Below are 20,863 nucleotides of genomic sequence, written 5' to 3'. Positions count from 1 at the left end.
GTAACAAACACAAGTCCAACATTTATCGGAAACTGTTAAACTACCTGTTCACTACCCTCTTGCTTTCCGGGGATGTACAACTCAATCCTGGGCCCAATATCACCGAGCCAGTGATATGCACCGGAGTGGAGAGCGGTGGATGGCCTCGTCCACTGGTCGTCGCCGCTGTGGAGGTGGGTGAGTGCTATGGTCCTATGGTTTCTCTCGACTCACCCGGCTCCAGGATAGATTTTGACTCTTCAAACATACCAGAGTCGCTATATGTGATCCCTGACTCTGCTTCTGGTACGCAAGCTATTTTTATTAGTTCCCCGCATCCAGTGCAGGCGGAAGGGATTGTTAATTGCGCTACCGAACTGCCCCTAATCAAAACGGCCTAAACCCAGCCGTCAGAAAACACAGAAAATGTAACTTTTTTCAATGTGTCAATCACTCTCGAGTCATCTGGGACCCACGAGCTAAGCCCAAGGGACTACTAGGGGGGCACTTGAACATTCGTAGTGTCATTCCAAAAAGTGATCAAATTCAACATCTACTCACAGACTCCAACCTTGACTTTCTCTGCCTCTCAGAGACATGGCTCCATAAACACTCTTCATATGCTGCTTTGATTGTGCCTGGCTACAATGTTTTCAGGAGAGACAGGGTTGAAGGAAGAGGAGGGGGTGTGATGATTTACATTAAAGAACAAGTGTTGTAGGAAAACCCTCAAAAGGATCACTAATACCTTTGACCTTACACAGCTAGTTAAAGGGCCAACCAGGGTGACTTGTTGCTCTAAAACACAGATTGATTTGGTGTTCAGTAATAAACCAAAGAGAGTGACTAAATCATTCAATATGGTTACTGGGCTGTCTGATCATAATCTGACACTTATAGCCAGAAAGCTGTCTAAGAGCAGGTTTAACCTCTCTACTGTTAGAGAGCCGGATCAACTCAGAATACCTAAGAGTGAATTAAACTATTTTGAAAAAGCAATTAAGGGAATAAACTGGAATGATCTCTTGTCCTATACAGACGTGGAAGCTGATAGTCAGGTTTTTCTGTCCACAATCCAGACTACAATAAATGGCTTCCTAAAGAAAATCCAAACCTGGCCAAAAGAGCACTCTTCCTTGGCTAAATGGAGAAATCTGGAAATTGATGAAAGAACGAGATTATGCTCTAAAAATAGCCCTAAAATCTAAATTAGAGCATGACAGACGTAGGTTTACCATGTTGAGAAATAAGGTGATGAAAGAAATCAGACAGGCCAAGGCAAACTTTTTTATTAACATAATTGGTGAAGCAAAGGGAAATTCTAAATTGATATGGGAGAATCTAAAAAAGTTAACAGGGAAAGAACATAGTAACACTGCAAAAAGACTAGAAATCATGGTGAATAACAATCTAACACAGGATGCAGTCGAAATAGCAATAGCCTTCAATTCCTACTTTATTGACTCTGTCAGGGTACTGACACAGAACCCCTCCACTGGTTTCTTGGGCTCAGTGCTAGTGAATGACACTCAACCTGTCTTCATCATAAGGGAGGTTTCTGAGTCAAAGGTGAACAAAGTGATTAGCTCACTAAAGAACTCTAAAGCCAAAGATGTGTTTGGGATGGACTCTACCTTTCTTAAAAACTACAAAGAGTCACTCATTGGCCCCCATTACTAAGGTCACCAACACATCTATTGGTCTCGATGTGTTTCCAAGGGTATGAAAGTCGGCCATAATAACGGCCATCTTTAAATCAGGCGACCCTGCTGACGTGAGTAACTACAGGCCCATTAGTATACTACCTGTGGTGTCAAAGGTTGTTGAAAAGTGTGTAGCAGAACAACTGATTGCCCACCTCAACAACAGCCCCTTCACATTACACTCCATGCAGTTTGGCTTCAGAGCGAAACACTCCACAGAAACGGCCAACTGCTTTCTTCTGGAAAATGTGAAGTCCAAGATGGACAAAGGGGGTGCTGTTGGGTCTGTGTTTCTGGACCTAAGGAAGGATTTTGATACTGTTAACCATGAGATTCTCATCACAAAATTGTCCAAGTTCAACTTTTCCCCTGATGCCTTGAGATGGATGAAATCATACCTTGAAGGCAGAACTCAATGTGTCAGAGTGAGCAATGAGCTGTCGCCCACTCGTAGCTATGATGTGGGCGTGCCCCAAGGGTCAATACTGGGGCCCCTCCTGTTCAGCCTGTACATTAATGATCTGCCTTGTGTCTGTACTGGGTCTGAAGTTCAAATGTATGCAGATGATACAGTGATATATGTGCATGCAAAGAGCAAACAACCGGCTGCACAAGAACTCACTACTGTAATGGTCCAGGTTACAAAGTGGCTCAGTGACTCGTGTTTGCATCTCAATGTGAAAAAAACTGTTTGCATGTTCTTCACAAAGAGGGCAACAGATGCTACTGAGCCAGATGTCTATGTGTCAGGGGAGAAGCTCCAGGTGGTATCCGATTTTAAGTACCTTGGCATCATACTTGATTCCAACCTCTCTTTTAAAAAGCATGTGAAAAAGGTCATTCAAATAACTAAATTCAACCAAGCTAATTTCCGATTTATACGAAATTGTTTGACTACAGAGGTAGCAAAACTGTACTTCAACTCTATGATACTCCTCCACTTAACATACTGCTTGACTAGTTGGGCCCAAGCTTGCTGTACAACATTAAAACCTATTCAGTCTGTCTACAAACAGGCTCTCAAAGTGCTTGATAGGAAGCCCAATAGCCATCATCATTGTCACATCCTTAGAAAGCATGAGCTCTTGAGTTGGGAAAATCTTGTGCAATACACCGACGCATGTCTTGTATTCAAGATCCTTAATGGCCTGGCTCCCCCTCCACTCAATATTTTTGTCAAACAGAAAACCCAGACATATGGCAGCAGATCCACAAGGTCTGCCATGAGAAGTGACTGTATAGTTCCCCTAAGGAAAAGCACCTTTAATAAATCTGCATTCTCTGTGAGAGCTTCCCATGTCTGGAATACATTGCCATCAGACACACATAACTGCACCACATATCACACTTTCACAAAATGCTTGAAGACATGGCTAAAGGTCAATCAGATTTGTGAACATGGTCCCTAGCTGTGTGTTGCCGCTTTCCATGTTGTCTGTTGTCTGTAGCTTGTGAGGTGTGGAAACACTTTGTTGCTTTTATGAATTTGGTCTTGCTGCTTTTTGTTCTATGTTGCTCTGTTTGTATGCTACATCTTGCTTGTCCTATGTTGCTCTGTCTGTATGCTATGTCTTGCTTGTCCTATGTTGCTATGTCTTGCTTGTTCTATGTTGCTATTGTCTATATTGTAATTGTTTTTAATAACCTGCCCAGGGACTGCGGTTGAAAATTAGCCGGCTGGCTAAAACCGGCACTTTTACTGAAACGTTGATTAATGTGCACTGTCCCTGTAAAAATAAAAAATAAACTAAATGAAACTAAACTAAACTCTCTTTCTTATTGGTCTATTAACTAATTTGCCGTTTGGTGATGTCACCGGGCAGGCCGAAACACCATCCCACCAAAAGAGGCTGATATTTCAGCGGGTATTTTCAAACAGCTAAAAGGGCATTATCATAATCATTACAGTAATATTCCAAACTCATAGTGTGTGAATATATACTGTATAAAACACAGGAAATCACATTTTTCACTGCAAGGGAGCAGTAACATTTTAATGAGGAGCAGTAACATTTACATTTGAGTCATTTAGCACCTGCTCTTATCCAGAGCAACTTACAGTAGTGAGAGCATACACATTTGTACTTTTTTTCAATCTAGTCCCCATGGGAATCAAACCCACAACCCTGGCGTTGCAAGCACCATGCTCTACCAACTAAACTGCATGCACGCACATCATGTTGCCGAAGCACCTGCCCTTTTTCCCTCCTATGAGAAAAGTGCCCTTTCAGATTGTTTTTGTTTTTTTAATGATTCAACTTTTATTTCACTCGTAGTCTATTTTCTCTCTTATTATTTAAATGAATTGCAAACTAGATTATTTCTCAATTTTTGAATCTTGTAGATTCTGCCCTCACACGAGCGCGGCACTGCACTCGACCTTCTGGCAGAAGCTACCGCTGCCGAACAGTAGTGTAGCAGTGGCTCCCTTTAAAGTTGCATATGTCATCTCACAGTCAGGAACATATGAAAGGCTACAGCAGGACTGTTTCTTAGTGGGCCTAAAATCAAGATGCCAGCAGCAGAACAAACGGCAATCACCGGTAAATACCAGTTAGATTGTTTCAACAGCATAGCTAACTAGCTAGCTAGCTGATTTACGTAATATACATTCACCATGATAAATTGATAGCCCACCCCTCTTTGCCGGCTCTTTGAGCAGTAGACTAAAATCTTGCTTACAGTGGGGTGAGTGTGACTTTGCAGAAAATAAAGGCCTCCAAATGTATTTGTAAGGCCCTGCCTCACCTCACCAACAAGGTCATTAGTTAGTTTTCACTGAGGCTTTTCAAGCCCCTAATAAACAAACAAGCCTCCTTGACAATAACACTCAGGAAGCCACGTCTCTACAGCTCCATGCTGTGTAATTTCAAGGCTGGGTGATTTTACCGTTTCACTCCTAAACAGAAAACAGCAGCATTCATTATTCACAGTTCCTAGGAAAAAACAACAACGTAATAATCAGATTAAAGAGGGGGAAACGAGATTATATTTTTCATAATAAACTAACAGATTATGAAAGGGGCAAATTGTGAGGATTTTATTTTATTCATGCTTTATTTAACCAGATGAGTCCCATTGCAGATGATTTATCCAGTCCACTGAAATATCTACCTGCCAATATACAGTATCTGATCAAATCAAATTGATTTATAAACCCCTTCTAACATCAGCTGATATCTCAAAGTGCTGTACAGAAATCCAGCCTAAAACCCCAAACAGCAAGCAACGCAGGTGTAGAAGCACAGTGGCTAGGAAAAACTCCCTAGAAAGGCCAGCACCTAGGAAGAAACCTAGAGAGGAACCAGGCAATGAGGGGTGGCCAGTCGTCTTCTGGCTGTGCTGGGTGGAGATTATAACAGAACATGGCCAAGATGTTCAAATGTTCATAGATGACCAGCAGGGTCAAATAATAATAATCATCACAGTGGATGTCGAAGGTGCAACAGGTCAGCACCTCAGGAGTAAATGTCAGCTGGCTTTTCATAGCCGATCATTCAGAGTATCTCTACCGCTCCTGCTGTCTCTAGAGAGTTGAAAACAGCAGGTCTGGGACAGGTAGCACGTCCGGTGAACAGGTCAGGGTTCCATAGCCACAGGCTGCACGGCCAGTCAAAGGTTTTTCTTTATTTGTACTACATTGTAGAAAATAGTGAAGACATCATAACTATGAAATAACATCTATGGAATTGTATTCCGGAGTTCTAAATTGAGCAGCTGCTGAAAAATGAGCTCCTGTATATATTGAGATTTAAATGTTTTTTTAGAGTGAAGTACATCGAAAAAATCAAGAGAAAACTGCAAGACTCAATAGAAGAGAAAACCAGGAACAAACCAAAAAAGACGGGCTTTTGAAAAATTAACTATTTTTCATAAAATTGTACAGTTATCTTAGCTAGTTGAATTGCTAGCAGAATTGTTTACTTGTTGCTAAGCAGTTGCTAGGAACTCTCCTGTAAGAAGCTAGCTAGCTTACAAAGAATAACAATAAAAAATATCTAGTTAACAGAAGAAAGGAAGATAAAATAAGGACAAAAGAAGGACAGAAGAAAAAGGAAAAGAAAGAGGACAACAAAGTGAAACAGTCAGCACTTCTATTGCAACTTCGTATTTCATCGTCCTAACGTAGTCTACACTGCTATCTGCCCAGCAGCTAGCCAGCTAGCAAACGTCCACCGTCTACCGAATAGCAGCACTGTAGAAACTATTACACTCAACTGAACGACTTGATTAGTGTAGTGTTAGCTAGCTACATAGTTGTCTTTGCTGTCTTCGTATCCAAGATAATTGTGTAGTTTAGAGCGTGTAGTCTTAGAGTGATTATCTTAATTTACCGAGGTTAGCTAGCCAGCTATTTGTCGTCCTTAACGTAGGAGACTCTGCTAGCTATCCAACAGCTAGCCAACGTCTACTGAATAGAACTTCCGCACTCAACAACCCGGTCGCATTCCGCTTCGCTCAACAGGTAGTATCACATTTTTCATTTCATTTCTTTACAGCACAACGGTTTGATTTGTTTGATCGTAGCTAGCTACATAGCTAGCTACATAGCCGTCTGTGTATCAAAGATAATTGTGTAGTCTAGAGCGATTTTCTAGGTTAGCTAGCCAGCTATTGTCGTTCTTTTAACACAACGTAACGTAATCAACACTACTAGCTAGCCAGCTAGCCCCCGAATAGCAGCACTGTAGAAACTATTACACTCAACGAAACGACTTGATTAGTGTAGTGTCAACAACGCAGCCACTGCCAGCTAGCCTACAAAGTCAACAACGCAGCCACTGCCAGCTAGCCTACTTCAGCAGTACTGTATCATTTGAATCATTTTAGTCAATAAGATTCTTGCTACGTAAGCTTAACTTTCTGAACATTCGAGACGTGTAGTCCACTTGTCATTCCAATCTCCTTGCATTAGCGTAGCCTCTTCTGTAGCCTGTCAACTATGTGTCTGTCTATCCCTGTTCTCTCCTCTCTGCACAGACCATACAAACGCTCCACACCGCGTGGCCGCTGCCACCCTAATCTGGTGGTCCCAGCGCGCACGACCCACGTGGCGTTCCAGGTCTCCGGTAGCCTCTGGAACTGCCGATCTGCGGCCAACAAGGCAGAGTTCATCTCAGCCTATGCCTCCCTCCAGTCCCTCGACTTCTTGGCACTGACAGAAACATGGATCACCACAGATAACACTGCTACTCCTACTGCTCTCTCTTCGTCCGCCCACGTGTTCTCGCACACCCCGAGAGCTTCTGGTCAGCGGGGTGGTGGCATCGGGATCCTTATCTCTCCCAAGTGGTCATTCTCTCTTTCTCCCCTTACCCATCTGTCTATCGCCTCCTTTGAATTTCATGCTGTCACAGTTACCAGCCCTTTCAAGCTTAACATCCTTATCATTTATCGCCCTCCAGGTCCCCTCGGAGAGTTCATCAATGAGCTTGATGCATTGATAAGCTCCTTTCCTGAGGACGGCTCACCTCTCACAGTTCTGGGCGACTTTAACCTCCCCACATCTACCTTTGACTCATTCCTCTCTGCCTCCTTCTTTCCACTCCTCTCCTCTTTTGACCTCACCCTCTCACCTTCCCCCCCTACTCACAAGGCAGGCAATACGCTCGACCTCATCTTTACTAGATGCTGTTCTTCCACTAACCTCATTGCAACTCCCCTCCAAGTCTCCGACCACTACCTTGTATCCTTTTCCCTCTCGCTCTCATCCAACACTTCCCACACTGCCCCTACTCGGATGGTATCGCGCCGTCCCAACCTTCGCTCTCTCTCCCCCGCTACTCTCTCCTCTTCCATCCTATCATCTCTTCCCTCTGCTCAAACCTTCTCCAACCTATCTCCTGATTCTGCCTCCTCAACGCTCCTCTCCTCCCTTTCTGCATCCTTTGACTCTCTATGTCCCCTATCTTCCAGGCCGGCTCGGTCCTCCCCTCCCGCTCCGTGGCTTGACGACTCATTGCGAGCTCACAGAACAGGGCTCCGGGCAGCCGAGCGGAAATGGAGGAAAACTCGCCTCCCTGCGGACCTGGCATCCTTTCGCTCCCTCCTCTCTACATTTTCCTCCTCTGTCTCTGCTGCTAAAACCACTTTCTACCACTCTAAATTTCAAGCATCTGCCTCTAACCCTAGGAAGCTCTTTGCCACCTTCTCCTCTCTCCTGAATCCTCCTCCCCCTACCCCCCTCCTCCCTCTCTGCAGATGACTTCGTCAACCATTTTGAAAAGAAGGTCGACGACATCCGATCCTCGTTTGCTAAGTCAAACGACACTGCTGGTTCTGCTCACACTGCCCTACCCTGTGCTCTGACCTCTTTCTCCCTCTCTCTCCAGATGAAATCTCGCGTCTTGTGACGGCCGGCCGCCCAACAACCTGCCCGCTCGACCCTATCCCCTCCTCTCTTCTCCAGACCATTTCCGGAGACCTTCTCCCTTACCTCACCTCGCTCATCAACTTATCCCTGACCGCTGGCTACGTCCCTTCCGTCTTCAAGAGAGCGAGAGTTGCACCCCTTCTGAAAAAACCTACACTCGATCCCTCCGATGTTAACAACTACAGACCAGTATCCCTTCTTTCTTTTCTCTCCAAAACTCTTGAACGTGCCGTCCTTGGTCAGCTCTCCCGCTATCTCTCTCAGAATGACCTTCTTGATCCAAATCAGTCAGGTTTCAAGACTAGTCATTCAACTGAGACTGCTCTTCTCTGTATCACGGAGGCGCTCCGCACCGCTAAAGCTAACTCTCTCTCCTCTGCTCTCATCCTTCTAGACCTATCGGCTGCCTTCGATACTGTGAACCATCAGATCCTCCTCTCCACCCTCTCCGAGTTGGGCATCTCTGGCGCGGCCCACGCTTGGATTGCGTCCTACCTGACAGGTCGCTCCTACCAGGTGGCGTGGCGAGAATCTGTCTCCTCACCACGCGCTCTCACCACTGGTGTCCCCCAGGGCTCTGTTCTAGGCCCTCTCCTATTCTCGCTATACACCAAGTCACTTGGCTCTGTCATAACCTCACATGGTCTCTCCTATCATTGCTATGCAGACGACACACAATTAATCTTCTCCTTTCCCCCTTCTGATGACCAGGTGGCGAATCGCATCTCTGCATGTCTAGCAGACATATCAGTGTGGATGACGGATCACCATCTCAAGCTGAACTTCGGCAAGACGGAGCTGCTCTTCCTCCCGGGGAAGGACTGCCCGTTCCATGATCTCGCCATCACGGTTGACAACTCCATTGTGTCCTCCTCCCAGAGTGCTAAGAACCTTGGCGTGATCCTGGACAACACCCTGTCGTTCTCAACTAACATCAAGGCGGTGGCCCGTTCCTGTAGGTTCATGCTCTACAACATCCGCAGAGTACGACCTTGCCTCACACAGGAAGCGGCGCAGGTCCTAATCCAGGCACTTGTCATCTCCCGTCTGGATTACTGCAACTCGCTGTTGGCTGGGCTCCCTGCCTGTGCCATTAAACCCCTACAACTCATCCAGAACGCCGCAGCCCGTCTAGTGTTCAACCTTCCCAAGTTCTCTCACGTCACCCCGCTCCTCCGCTCTCTCCACTGGCTTCCAGTTGACGCCGCATCCGCTACAAGACCATGGTGCTTGCCTACGGAGCTGTGAGGGGAACGGCACCTCAGTACCTCCAGGCTCTGATCAGGCCCTACACCCAAATAAGGGCACTGCGTTCATCCACCTCTGGCCTGCTCGTCTCCCTACCACTGAGGAAGTACAGTTCCCGCTCAGCCCAGTCAAAACTGTTCGCTGCTCTGGCTCCCCAATGGTGGAACAAACTCCCTCACGACGCCAGGACAGCGGAGTCAATCACCACCTTCCGGAGACACCTGAAACCCCACCTCTTTAAGGAATACTTAGGATAGGATAAAGTAATCCTTCTCACCCCCCTCCCCCCTTAAAATATTTAGATGCACTATTGTAAAGTGGCTGTTCCACTGGATGTCATAAGGTGAATGCACCAATTTGTAAGTCGCTCTGGATAAGAGCGTCTGCTAAATGACTTAAATGTAAATGTAAATGTAAATGAATCATGTGGTAACCAAAAAAGGGTTAAACAAATCAAAATACATCTTAGATTTGAGATTTTCCAAAATAGCCACCATTTACAACTTTGCACACTCTTGGCATTCCAGCTTCACCTGGAATGCTTTTCCAACAGTCTTTCCACATATGCTGAGCACTTGTTGACTGCTTTTCCTTCACTCTGCGGTCCAACTCAACCCAAACCATCTAAATTGTGTTGAGGTCGGGTGATTGTGGAGGCCAGGTCATCTGAGGCAGGACTCCATCACTCTTCTTCTTGGTCAAATGGCCCTCACACAGCCTGGAGGTGTGTTGGGTCATTGTCCACCAAGCGCAAACCAGATGGGAAGGCGTATCGCTGAAGAATGCTGTGGTAACCATGCTGGGTAAGTGTGCCTTCAATTCTAAATAAATCACCAACAGTGTCATCAGCAAAGCACCCCCACCTCCATGCTTCACGTTGGGAACCACACATGTGGAGATCATCTGTTCACATACTCTGTGTCTCACAAACATGGTAGTAGGAACCAAAGATTTGGACCAAAGGACCGATTTCCACTGGTCTAATGTCCATTGCTCGTGTTTCTTGGCCCAAGTAAGTCTCTTCTTCTTATAGGTGTCCTTTAGTAGTGTTCTTTTGTTTCTTTGACCACGAAGGCCTGATTCACGCAGTCTCCTCTGAACAGTTGATGTTGAGATGTGTCTGTTACTTGAACTCTGGGAAGCATTTATTTGAGCTGCAATATCTGAGGTGCAGTTAACACTCATGAATGTATCCTCTGCAGCAGAGGTAACTCTGGGTCTTCCTTTCCTGTGGCGGTCTTTATGAGAGTTAGTTTCATAACGCTAGATGGTTTTTGCGACTGCATTTGAAGAAACTTTCAAAGTTCTTGAAATTCACCGAATTGACTGACCTTCATGTCTTAAAGTAATGACGGACTGTCGTATCTCTTTGCTTATTTGAGCTGTTCTTGCCATAATATGGACTTGGTATTTTACCAACTACGGCAATCTTTTGTACACCACCCCTACCTTGCCACAATTCAACTGATTGGCTCAAATGCAAGGCACACCTGTTAACTAAAATGCATTCATGGAGCTGGTTGAGAGGATGCCAAGAGTGTGCAAAGCTGTCATCAAGGCAAAGGGTGGCTACCTTAAAGAATCTCTCATATAAAATCTATTTTGATTTGTTTAACACTTTTTTTGGTTACTACATGACTCCATATGTGTTATTTCATAGATTTGACGTCTTCACTATTATTCTACAATGTAGGAAATAGTTTTTAAAAATAAACAAAAACCCTGGAATGAGCAGGTGTGTCTGAACCCATGACTGGTACTGTACATCTAATCCAACACTCTCCACAAGCATGTGTAATGGATTTGAAAAATGTAAATATATTTTCGCTGTATTTTAATACATTTTCATCTATGACTGTTAGGAACTCTGAGATAAAGTTTCACACTGGCATCGTTGCAAGAAACGTTGTATCGGTAGAATCAGAGCCTATGGCATATTGCTGATATTTTCAAATGAGGAAGAATCAACTTACATCTATGAGAAGGAAAAATTCTGAGCTAAACCGCAGCGAATGCAAATTTGCTCAGGTTAAAAATACCTGCCGTCACATTTTCCCAAAAGCAGATGACAAATTGATGATGGGGGTGACAAACGCGATGCCGTTGAGAGTTTTTTTGCAGACTTATAACACTTTAGAAGCATCGCTTCATCCTTCTCTCGTTTTTAATCTTTCTCTCTCCTTTCCTCGTCTCGGCCCTCTCCCCCTTCTCCCCCAGCCCCCACTAAACACAGTTAAGATTCTAACTAAGAGACATCAGAGCCAAAAAGTGGCACAGCTAAAATACTTCCCTCTCCGTCTCTCTCTCTCTCCCTCCTTCCTTCCCTCCCTTCCTCTGCCTTCTCTCCCCATTTCCACATCAACCCACTATAAAATGAAGTTAGACATCAGAGATGTTTTCTGCCGCTAAGAAAAAGGGCTACATCCAACATATTACGTTCCTCCCTCGCTCCCTGCATCTCTCTCCCTCCCTCCTCTCTTCTACCTGTAGTGGCAGTATCTTTAGGGTTGTGAGCCTTTACCCCAGAGGATCTATCAACTAAGAAGTGTGTGTGTGTGTGTGTGTGTGTGTGTGTGTGTGTGTGTGTGTGTGTGTGTGTGTGTGTGTGTGTGTGTGTGTGTGTGTGTGTGTGTGTGTGTGTGTGTGTGTGTGTGTGTGTGTGTGTGTGTGTGTGTGTGTGTGTGTGTGTGTGTGTGTGTGTGTGTGTGTGTGTGTATGTGTGTGTGTTTATACAACGGGTTAGTCTAATCTTGAATGCTGATTGGTTAAAACGGCATTCCAACAGGTGTCTATTCCACAAGTTACCACCGACTAAATATATATACACATTTTATTTGTCATATGCGCTGAATACAACAGTGAAATTCTTACTTACAAGCCCTTAACCAACAATGCAGTTTTAAGAAAAATAAGTGTTAAAGTAAAAATAAAAATAACAAATAATTAAAGAGCACCGGTACAGAGTCAATGTGCGGGGGCACAGGTTAGTCGAGGTAATTGAGGTAATATGTACATGTAGGTAGAGTTAAAGTGACTATGCATAGATATTAACAGAGTAGCAGCCGCATAAAAGAGGGTGGGGGGACAATGCAAATAGTCATTTGCTCTTCAGGAGTCTTATGGCTTGGGGTTAGAAGCTGTTAAGCCTTTTCGACCTAGACTTGGTGCTCCGGTATCGCTTTCTGTGCGGTAGCAAAGAGAACAGTCTATGACTAGGGTGGATTTGACCATTTTTAGGGCCTTCCTCTGACACCGCCTGGTATAGAGGTCCTAGATGGCAGTTTGATCTGAATGCGTAATCCACTGTCTCATCATCCCAGACAGGCACTTTATAAAATTGATCTCCACTATAAAAAGCAGCTAGACATTATCTCACATTTCTTTTAGACTAACATTTCGTTTTTCAACAGAGGAGATTTGTATAAATCTTGCGGTCTGTCTCTCTGACATTTGCAACATTGTTTGAATATTCAAATTCAGTCTCCAGCCGTCCCATAGTAATTAACTTGTCGGGAGTCGGAACGAGACAGACAGGCAGGAAGCATTTCTCAGACAGTTGAAATCATGAATCAGCTTGATTAATTTTTATGGATTTACAGTGGGGAGAACAAGTATTTGATACATTGCGGATTTTGCAGGTTTTCCTACTTACAAAGCATGTAGAGGTCTGTAATTTTTATCATAGGTACACTTCAACTGTGAGAGACGGATTTGAAAACAAAAATCCAGAAAATCACATTGTATGAATTTTAAGTAATTAATTTGCATTTTATTGCATTTTATTTCTGTTAAAACGAAACAAAGTGCAGCTTGTCTTTCCAGCTTCAGTTTGAAGTGATTGTGTTAGCTGTGTTGTTGGCTAGCACCTCTGAACAGTGTCCTGAAGAGTGAGCACATTTGCTAGGCGAAATCGCGCCTCATTAGCTCATTGTTATGGATGTATCCCAAAAAATGGAACTTGAGGTTAAACAAATGCCAATGCAGCTACTTTTCTGTTATTCTGGCTGCACTTTTTGACGTGTCTGTAAGTTAGCTGTAGTTGGCTAGGTAGCAAGCAAGGGATAAGAACGTTGCCAGCCAGTATGACAATGGAACATTTAGAACTAACGACTGGTTGATGATGATTCAGATCCTACATACATTTGTTAATAGTTCCTTTTCCCTAAATCAGCTGACCCAGTGTTTATATTTAAATGTAAAAAAAATTGGATTGAAAAATTGGATTGAAAAATAACAACTATTTAAAACAAAACCAAAACAGATTTGATATGTTTTTCTTTTCAGAAGGCACAGAAATGAAAGTGCTTTATGTCACCAGACCTGAAACAAAAATCTGTACTATAATATAACCGGACGAAGTCCTCTAAGAATGTCCTTTACGAATGTCTCGACAATCCTGTGACACGTTTTTAATTGAACATGTAAGCAATTAGCATTGGAATAAATCATTTATGTATTATGTATTATTGACTTTGTCTCGGGCCTAACAACACCGATGCCAATATATCCTTCAAACACCGGCTTCTCGTGCATCATCACTTACGCGTGTGCCCTGCATGCCCTATCAATCATCCTCTCTTTGACTGTCCGCCAAGCAGTAAGTCAGGAGAAAAAAAGGTTCCTAAAGGGTTCTGTGGCTGTTCCCATTAGGAGAACCCTGGTTGGTTTCAGGTAGAACCCTTTTGGGATCCAGGTAGAACCAAAAAGGCTTATTCAAAGGATTCTCCTATGGAGACAGCCAAATAATCCTTTTAGATTCTAGATTCTTTTTCTATGAGTGTACTCCAGACCAAACAAAGAGTAACGCAAGACAGGATGTCTTCATCTGTTGCTGTCTAGTGAGTCATGTCTTCCCAGCGAAATCATGCTTTTAAAAACCCTCACGTTGTCTCTCTAATAAACCAATCTTCCAAGTGGGGTTCCTAACATCATTTAAGACAATGATTCAAACAGGCATATGTCTCCTTCACTAATAACCCAAACACACCCCACGAGAGATCACAAGAATGAGTACATGAGCTGCTACGCTTGTGAAAAACAATGCCACCACTTCAGCCCTAATTTCGTGGTTCTGTTTGCGATCTTCCCCAGCCTGGGAAGAAATAGTTGCTTTGACACGGACAGACTCATATAGACTACCATGCTAATGAGGAAGACAGTCCTGGGATGGAATGTCCTCTGAAGCATATAGACAGCGTAGGACGGACTGACAAAATTCGCCATATCCCCATTTCCTCTCCTTTCCTCCCATCCCCCTCTTCCCAGCACACTCAAGGAGAGTGTGGGTACATCTACATCCTATATTAATAAATGAGTCTGTCGTTTGTGTGGTGTCTGATTCTCTGTCTACAAATCACAGCCTGTTCGTACTTGTCATTTACGATATGGATTGATGCTAAATAAGATGAACATAGCCACAAGATATAAACCACACAACATACACATTATACTGAACATACCACCTACACATTCATGCGTGCACACACACACACACCCACACCCACACAAACCCAGCGTGTAACCGGTTGGCTGTTCTCTGCTCTGGGCTTTGTGATATCTCATGACACATGTAGTGTTTCCAGGTCTGCCCCTGTCAGATCCTATTTCACTCACACTGAGGCGGAGTATGTGTATACGTGCATGTGTGTTCGTGTGTGTGTATGCATGTGTGTGTGCATGCACGTGTGTCCATGCTAAAGTGTCTGTGTTTGTGCGTGTGTGTATTTTTGTTTTTGTGTGTTAGAGAGAGGCAGAGGCATTCTAGGAAAGGATCTCCTGTAACACATCTCAATCCCCCATGTCTGATTGATTCTGACAGGGTGATGACCTCACTATGTCTGATGTTTGATTTGTCGGCTGACACTCAGTGACCCCGACCTGTTTACCCACACTCCTTTGGGGCACCCCCAATACATTTGTATCTAGACACAGAGAAAAACCTGGGAATGATATTTGGATTTATTTCTGCAGAATTTGGGTGTAGTAATTTGTCACAGAAGGCTAAGCAACTCAGCTTTTTCTGAGCAGAGAGAGAGAGAGAAAGGGGGGAAGGAGGGAGAGAGAGAACGAGAGAGCGAGGGGGTGCGAGAGAAGGCAGGGAAGGAGGCTATAGGGAAATCCTGCTTTGACCTGTACAGAGAAAGTAGCATCCAACATGTATGGTCTTTAAAAAATCCAGTTTCTCATTTCTCTCTCGCTTTCTTATTCTTCCGCTTTCTCTATAGTCGACCCATGTTTAAGTCCTCCGCCTCCCTCCCTTTCTTTCTGTCTTCCTCCCTCTCTATCTAAACTCTTGTTCTTATGTCTTACATAAGCCATATATCTGAAGTGCATTTTGCTATATCACCGACTCATCTCTTAAAGCTAGAATCCAGCCTAGTGGTTAGAGCATTGGGCCCGTCTTTCCTTTTTTTGGGTTGTGATTGGCAGGTACCTGGTGACCCACCTGATGGAGGCGGACCTCAACAATATTGTCAAGTGTCAGAACCTGACGGACGACCACGTTCGGTTCATCATATACCAGATCCTCCGGAGTCTCAAGGTAGGCCTTTGTGTGTGTGTGTGTTTTCATAGGTGCAGGTATAGGTTGTCATAGGTACTGTATGCAGTTGAAATATTTGTCTGTTTTGCAGTATATCCATTCAGCAGACATCATCCACAGAGTAAGTTATATCAAACTTACAGTGTATGTCAAAAGTTTGGACACACCTACTCATTCAAAGGTTTTTATTGATTTTACTATTTTCTACATTGTAGAATAATAGTGAAGACAACAAAACTATGAAGTGTTAAATCAAAACATGTTTTGTATTTTGAGATTCTTCAAAGTAGCCACCATTTTCCTTGATGACAGCTTTGCACATTTGGCATTCTCTCAACCAGTTTCACCTGGAATGCTTTTTCCAACACTTGTTGGCTGCTTTTTGGTTGGAGCGTTGGGCCAGTAACCGAAAGGTTTCTAGATCGAATCCCCGAGCTGACAAGGTAAAAATATGTCATTCTACCCCTGAGCAAGACAGTTAACTCATTAAAAGACAGTTAACCCATTAAGGCAGCTACCCGCACCTCTCTGATTCAGAGGGGCTGGGTTAAATGCGGAAGACACATTTCAGTTGTAGAGCTGAGTAGGTATCCCCCTTTCCCTTAGTTGCTACATTAATTTAACTTCTAAATTAATGATATATACCCATTGATTCTTGAAGAATATAACTTATATATGCCTCATGAGCTAAGTTCAACTGCCGTACCCCATCAGAACCCAAAATATAAGCTTGCTTTACTCAAATGTTTGCAAACAATGTAAATGTAAACAAGCACTGTATAGCCTCAAAACTAGAAGTGTGATATCATGGATGAAGAGTCCATGTAACCATTGCTCTGTCTATGAATTTTAGAGTGGTTACATTTCTCCAGGCCTATTCCTCAGCTTTTTACCTAAACAGAAGTGGGGTATCCGCTTTGTCATTGTTTTAATGAAGGATTCTAGCTTTAAGTGGTCATAGGGCCTATCTTACGTCCTAATGGTCTTAGGGCCTATCGTCTCCAGCTTACTGTTTCAGGGGGCTTTATAGTGGTAAGTGGACCCTGACAGAACGACATGTGAAGATTACCATGTGATTATGTTGTCTGTTAACACTATGGCTAAAAGCTTATCCCTGAGACCAGGCCATTCAGGGCAAAAATCATAACCAGACCTCCTCTTTAAACGCTGAGAGTCTGTCATTGTTAAATAAATACTTGAGTAAATATTCCGTTTGGTTTCAAATTCGTTGACTGCCATTTTGCTTCTTGAAATGTATTTGAACTTTTAATCACTGTCAATCCACAAAAACAACCTTTTATGGACATAAGAGTGTACATGGCTAAGAGAAATGTACTGTAGACGTTAATTACCTGTCAAAGTTAAAGTGACCAGGAAGTAAGAAGCAGAACATTTGGAGTAGCGACACACCACTGTGTTTTATACTTTATAAAACACTTATACATTTTACACTGTGTTCGGCTGGGTTTTTACCAACTCCTGGAGCTGACATTAAGCAGGCTAGCTCGATTACCTGGCTGTCACTGTCAAAGCTTGTCTCACATCGTGGTTGGTTCCTGTAGATCACTGTTTCTGATATCTGAGTATAAGCACGTCAGACTTCAGTCGTCTCCTCGGTCTACACTACTGGCTTAAATCCTGCTGTTCCTCGATGGATTTGGAGATCAATTGACTATTTTGACAAATTCTGGGTGAGGCCCAAGTTTTGGATGGCTTGCATCCAAACAGGAGTGGGGAAAGTGTTCTCTCGGGCTAACATCGAGGAGGCTCTTACAAAACATTGACAAAAAAAAACACAAAAAAAACACTGCCTATTTCTCGTCGTCGACATTTGGTGTATAATTTCACTGCAAGGAAATGCTTCATTCTGCAGGAGTTAATATTAAGGCTGTGAAAGGTTATAGACCTACAGTCAGTGTCCAGATTTCAGGTTTCATTTAACCCACCTGAACAATAGGCTACCGTTCCCTTGACGTGCCATGAGCCTATTTGAATTTCAGCTCTTGTGACTGTTGAATGTGTATAGTGCATAATACTGCTATCATCCTCTGTTAACGCTTCACCAAATCTTTCCCAAAAAATGACTTTTACTCTTTTATTTTCAACTCTCCATTTCGCAGCTTTTCCCTTATTGAATTATACTCGACATTGTCCTTTTTGCCTCCAAGGATCTACGTGAATTTTTTCTGCTCAAAAAGCATTTGCTGACCCTCTGAAAAGAAATCACACCGGACAGTTGAGGTAATTATGGACAAAGATACCTCTATTAATTCAGTTTTTAATGGAGCGGTAGGGTATCCTAGTGGTTAGAGCGTTGGACTAGTAGTCGAAAGGTTGCAAGTTCAAATCCCTCTTCTGACAAGGTGCAAATCTGTCGTTCTGCCCCTGAACAAAGCAGTTAAACCACTGTTCCTAGGCCATCATTGAAGATAAGAATTTGTTCTTAACTGAAAAATATTTGTAGTTATTTAAATTCCGCCAGAAATAAGATAATGGTCTTCATTAGAAACCTTGTACCTACTGGCACTGTGGTTGGATGCCTCAGTCCAATCGACATTAGATGACGCGTATGGAAATAAATATATTTATGAAGAGACAGAATATCATCCCGAATGAGAGAAAAACAAACGTTCTGCCGTTCCCATGTTCAATGCCAGTGCAAAATCCAATATACGTAAACATCACGCAGAAAGGCCAAGGACTGTAATAGCAGGAGTGGCAACGGGACAACCCAATAGTCATTCTATTCTGAGCTGGAAGCAGTATTGGATGACCATCCCACCACCCACCGTTCACTCTGGACAGTGCTGTGGAGGCTAGAGTTATTGAGCCGCTGAGTGCTTTATACACTTTTTTTTGTAAACGTGAAGAATAGTCTAATTCAGTTGCAGATTAGAAAATAATAGTAATATTATTGTCTACAGTGGCTTGTCTATGGAAATGTTATAGAAGTCCACACTGGTTAGATCTAAAGGTGCAGGAGGAAAATTAGGCCAACACATTATACCTTGCCGTACACTTGTGCTGTGACTCCATCATAGTCTGTCCAATGATCCCTAATACATTTGTAGTTCAGTATGTCTAGATGAATAAAAGTCACAATGTTACTAAATTATCACTGATCAATGATTTGGAGGAAATCAAACAGTCATTTTTTCAGCATGTCACATTTTTGTTGCTTTGGTAAAAAACCATTTAGGCCTATAACCTACTTAATAAGAATCTGACCCCTGAAATATAATGCAATCCTTTTTGATTTGATTATATTCGGTGAACCTTTTAGCCTTTTCCAGCCAAATCGCTAGCAATAAAGTGCATAGCTTTCTGTAAGCACGAGTGAGGCCACTTCCACGGTTACAAATCATTCGGAATTAAAACAAAGATCATGAGCTGATGTATTCCCAACATGTTCAGTACACACTGCATGAAGGCCTAGATTGCCTGGCAGTGAAGAAGAGTGAGGGCGACAAGGATCAGTGGGATGAGAGGGTGTGAGGGTGTAAGAGGGGATGAGCGAGGCGAGAGGGAGTGAGAGAGGCGAGCTCTATACCTGTCAAAGTCCCCATTGCAGAGTGCTCTGACTGGAATGGTGAATGACTGCCAAACTGGATTCAACGTATTTTTCACCACCTCTGTCTTATGGCAGATAGTAAACCTGCAGGAGAGAGTGAGGGGGTAGAGAGAGGAGAGAGGGGAGAAAACAGAGAGAGTTGGGCAGGAGTAAAGAAAGGAGATCGGAAAGAAGAGAAGACCAGAGGGGAAGAGAAAGATAAGCGAGGAGAGACAGACAAGGACAGAATGTATCCGGTTAAAAGACAGGCAATTCATAGTGTTGAAAACAGCAACTTCATGATAGCGTCCGTGTATAATCTTTGTTTACCAACATCGCTGTCCAAACAAAGGTGTGCGTTTTTGGCCTTCACTATTATAATGACTCTCTCTCCTCCCTCACACAGGTGTGATACAATTTGCATATTGTTTTGATACTTGAGTGCCTTACCTAACGGGGACTGCACACAGATCTAGATTTGCACAATATTGTGTATTCCCTCTGTTATCCTGAGCTGTGGGATTTACTTCATCTTGCCTCGTTGCCTTCGGTCCTTTGGCCATTAGAACAGCACGGTCCATTTAGCAGCATCCGCCAAGTACTCATTTCTATGTGTGTTTGTGTGTGTGCCGTGCCGCCCGCTAATTTGTCCCTCTCCTCTCTCCTACACAGACACTTTTAGCACATCTGTGCTGGCCACTATCCCCTCTTGTCACTTTAAGAAATGCCTGAATGAAGATAAGGGCTAAGAAGTGCAGGCTCTCTCTAAACCAGTGGCCCTTAAATGGTCTGACACCGCTTGCTGCAAGGGCCTCTGGGACAACAGAGTGCACTCTGGTAGCCTGTTAGGGGATTGGGGGGTGTTGTATAGCGCATTCTCTCTGGGTATGGCTCATGCACACACACACACATACACATGTACACACACACGCTGGAAGCCTGTTAAGGAATGGGGAGGTGCTGTATGGTCCCTGGTGGGTTTGGCTCAGTCCTGCTGGTGTGTGTTTAATTTATTTATACAAAGACCTGTTTGCCTTCTGTGTGTTCTCTCTAATTGCATTCTCCACCGCACCAATTCTCCACTGCATAATTTGTCACACTGTAGAGATACAGTAAACCAGTGTGATTGGTAATGCAAGACATGACACCCACCATTGTTCTGAAATAGTTTAGAAACGGATAAGATTAGCATTCCTGCAACATTATTTTGTTGGAATATAATTAGATTTCTGGGAAATTAAGCTAATTGATTGCACCCAAATTGGACATTTTAATTTGCAGGATTCATAGAATATTCAAGAAATATAGTAGCTAAGAAATGCTTTTCTAATAATGAGTAAGACATGAGGAATCCAAAGAAATTGTCAAAAGCCTCCCACAGACCTCCCAGACCCCACCCCAATCCCAACCCAACAAAGAGTATACAGTACAGCGCTGGGGCTCGGAGTATTGTTTCTTCATCCTATGTT

At 43.5% G+C, this 20,863-nt stretch overlaps 1 protein-coding gene across 3 annotated transcripts in view; it reads right to left on the bottom strand.

Annotated features, from left to right (window-relative positions):
* The window catches only part of LOC124031635 (copine-5), a 213,221-nt gene that overhangs the window by 49,755 nt on the left and 142,603 nt on the right, over positions 1-20,863 (bottom strand). For 2 of the 3 annotated variants that reach the window (XM_046343125.1, XM_046343126.1), the window contains one exon: positions 19,395-19,499. In XM_046343125.1, the coding sequence (XP_046199081.1) occupies positions 19,395-19,499 (105 nt within the window). Of the gene's footprint in view, positions 1-19,394; positions 19,500-19,844; positions 19,996-20,863 lie in introns of those variants that run through there. The other variant, XM_046343127.1, reaches the window with a different exon arrangement.

The sequence above is a fragment of the Oncorhynchus gorbuscha genome, linkage group LG03 (assembly GCF_021184085.1).
Source record: "Oncorhynchus gorbuscha isolate QuinsamMale2020 ecotype Even-year linkage group LG03, OgorEven_v1.0, whole genome shotgun sequence".
Lineage (NCBI taxonomy): Eukaryota > Metazoa > Chordata > Actinopteri > Salmoniformes > Salmonidae > Oncorhynchus > Oncorhynchus gorbuscha.
This window is presented reverse-complemented; position numbering and strand designations above follow the sequence as displayed.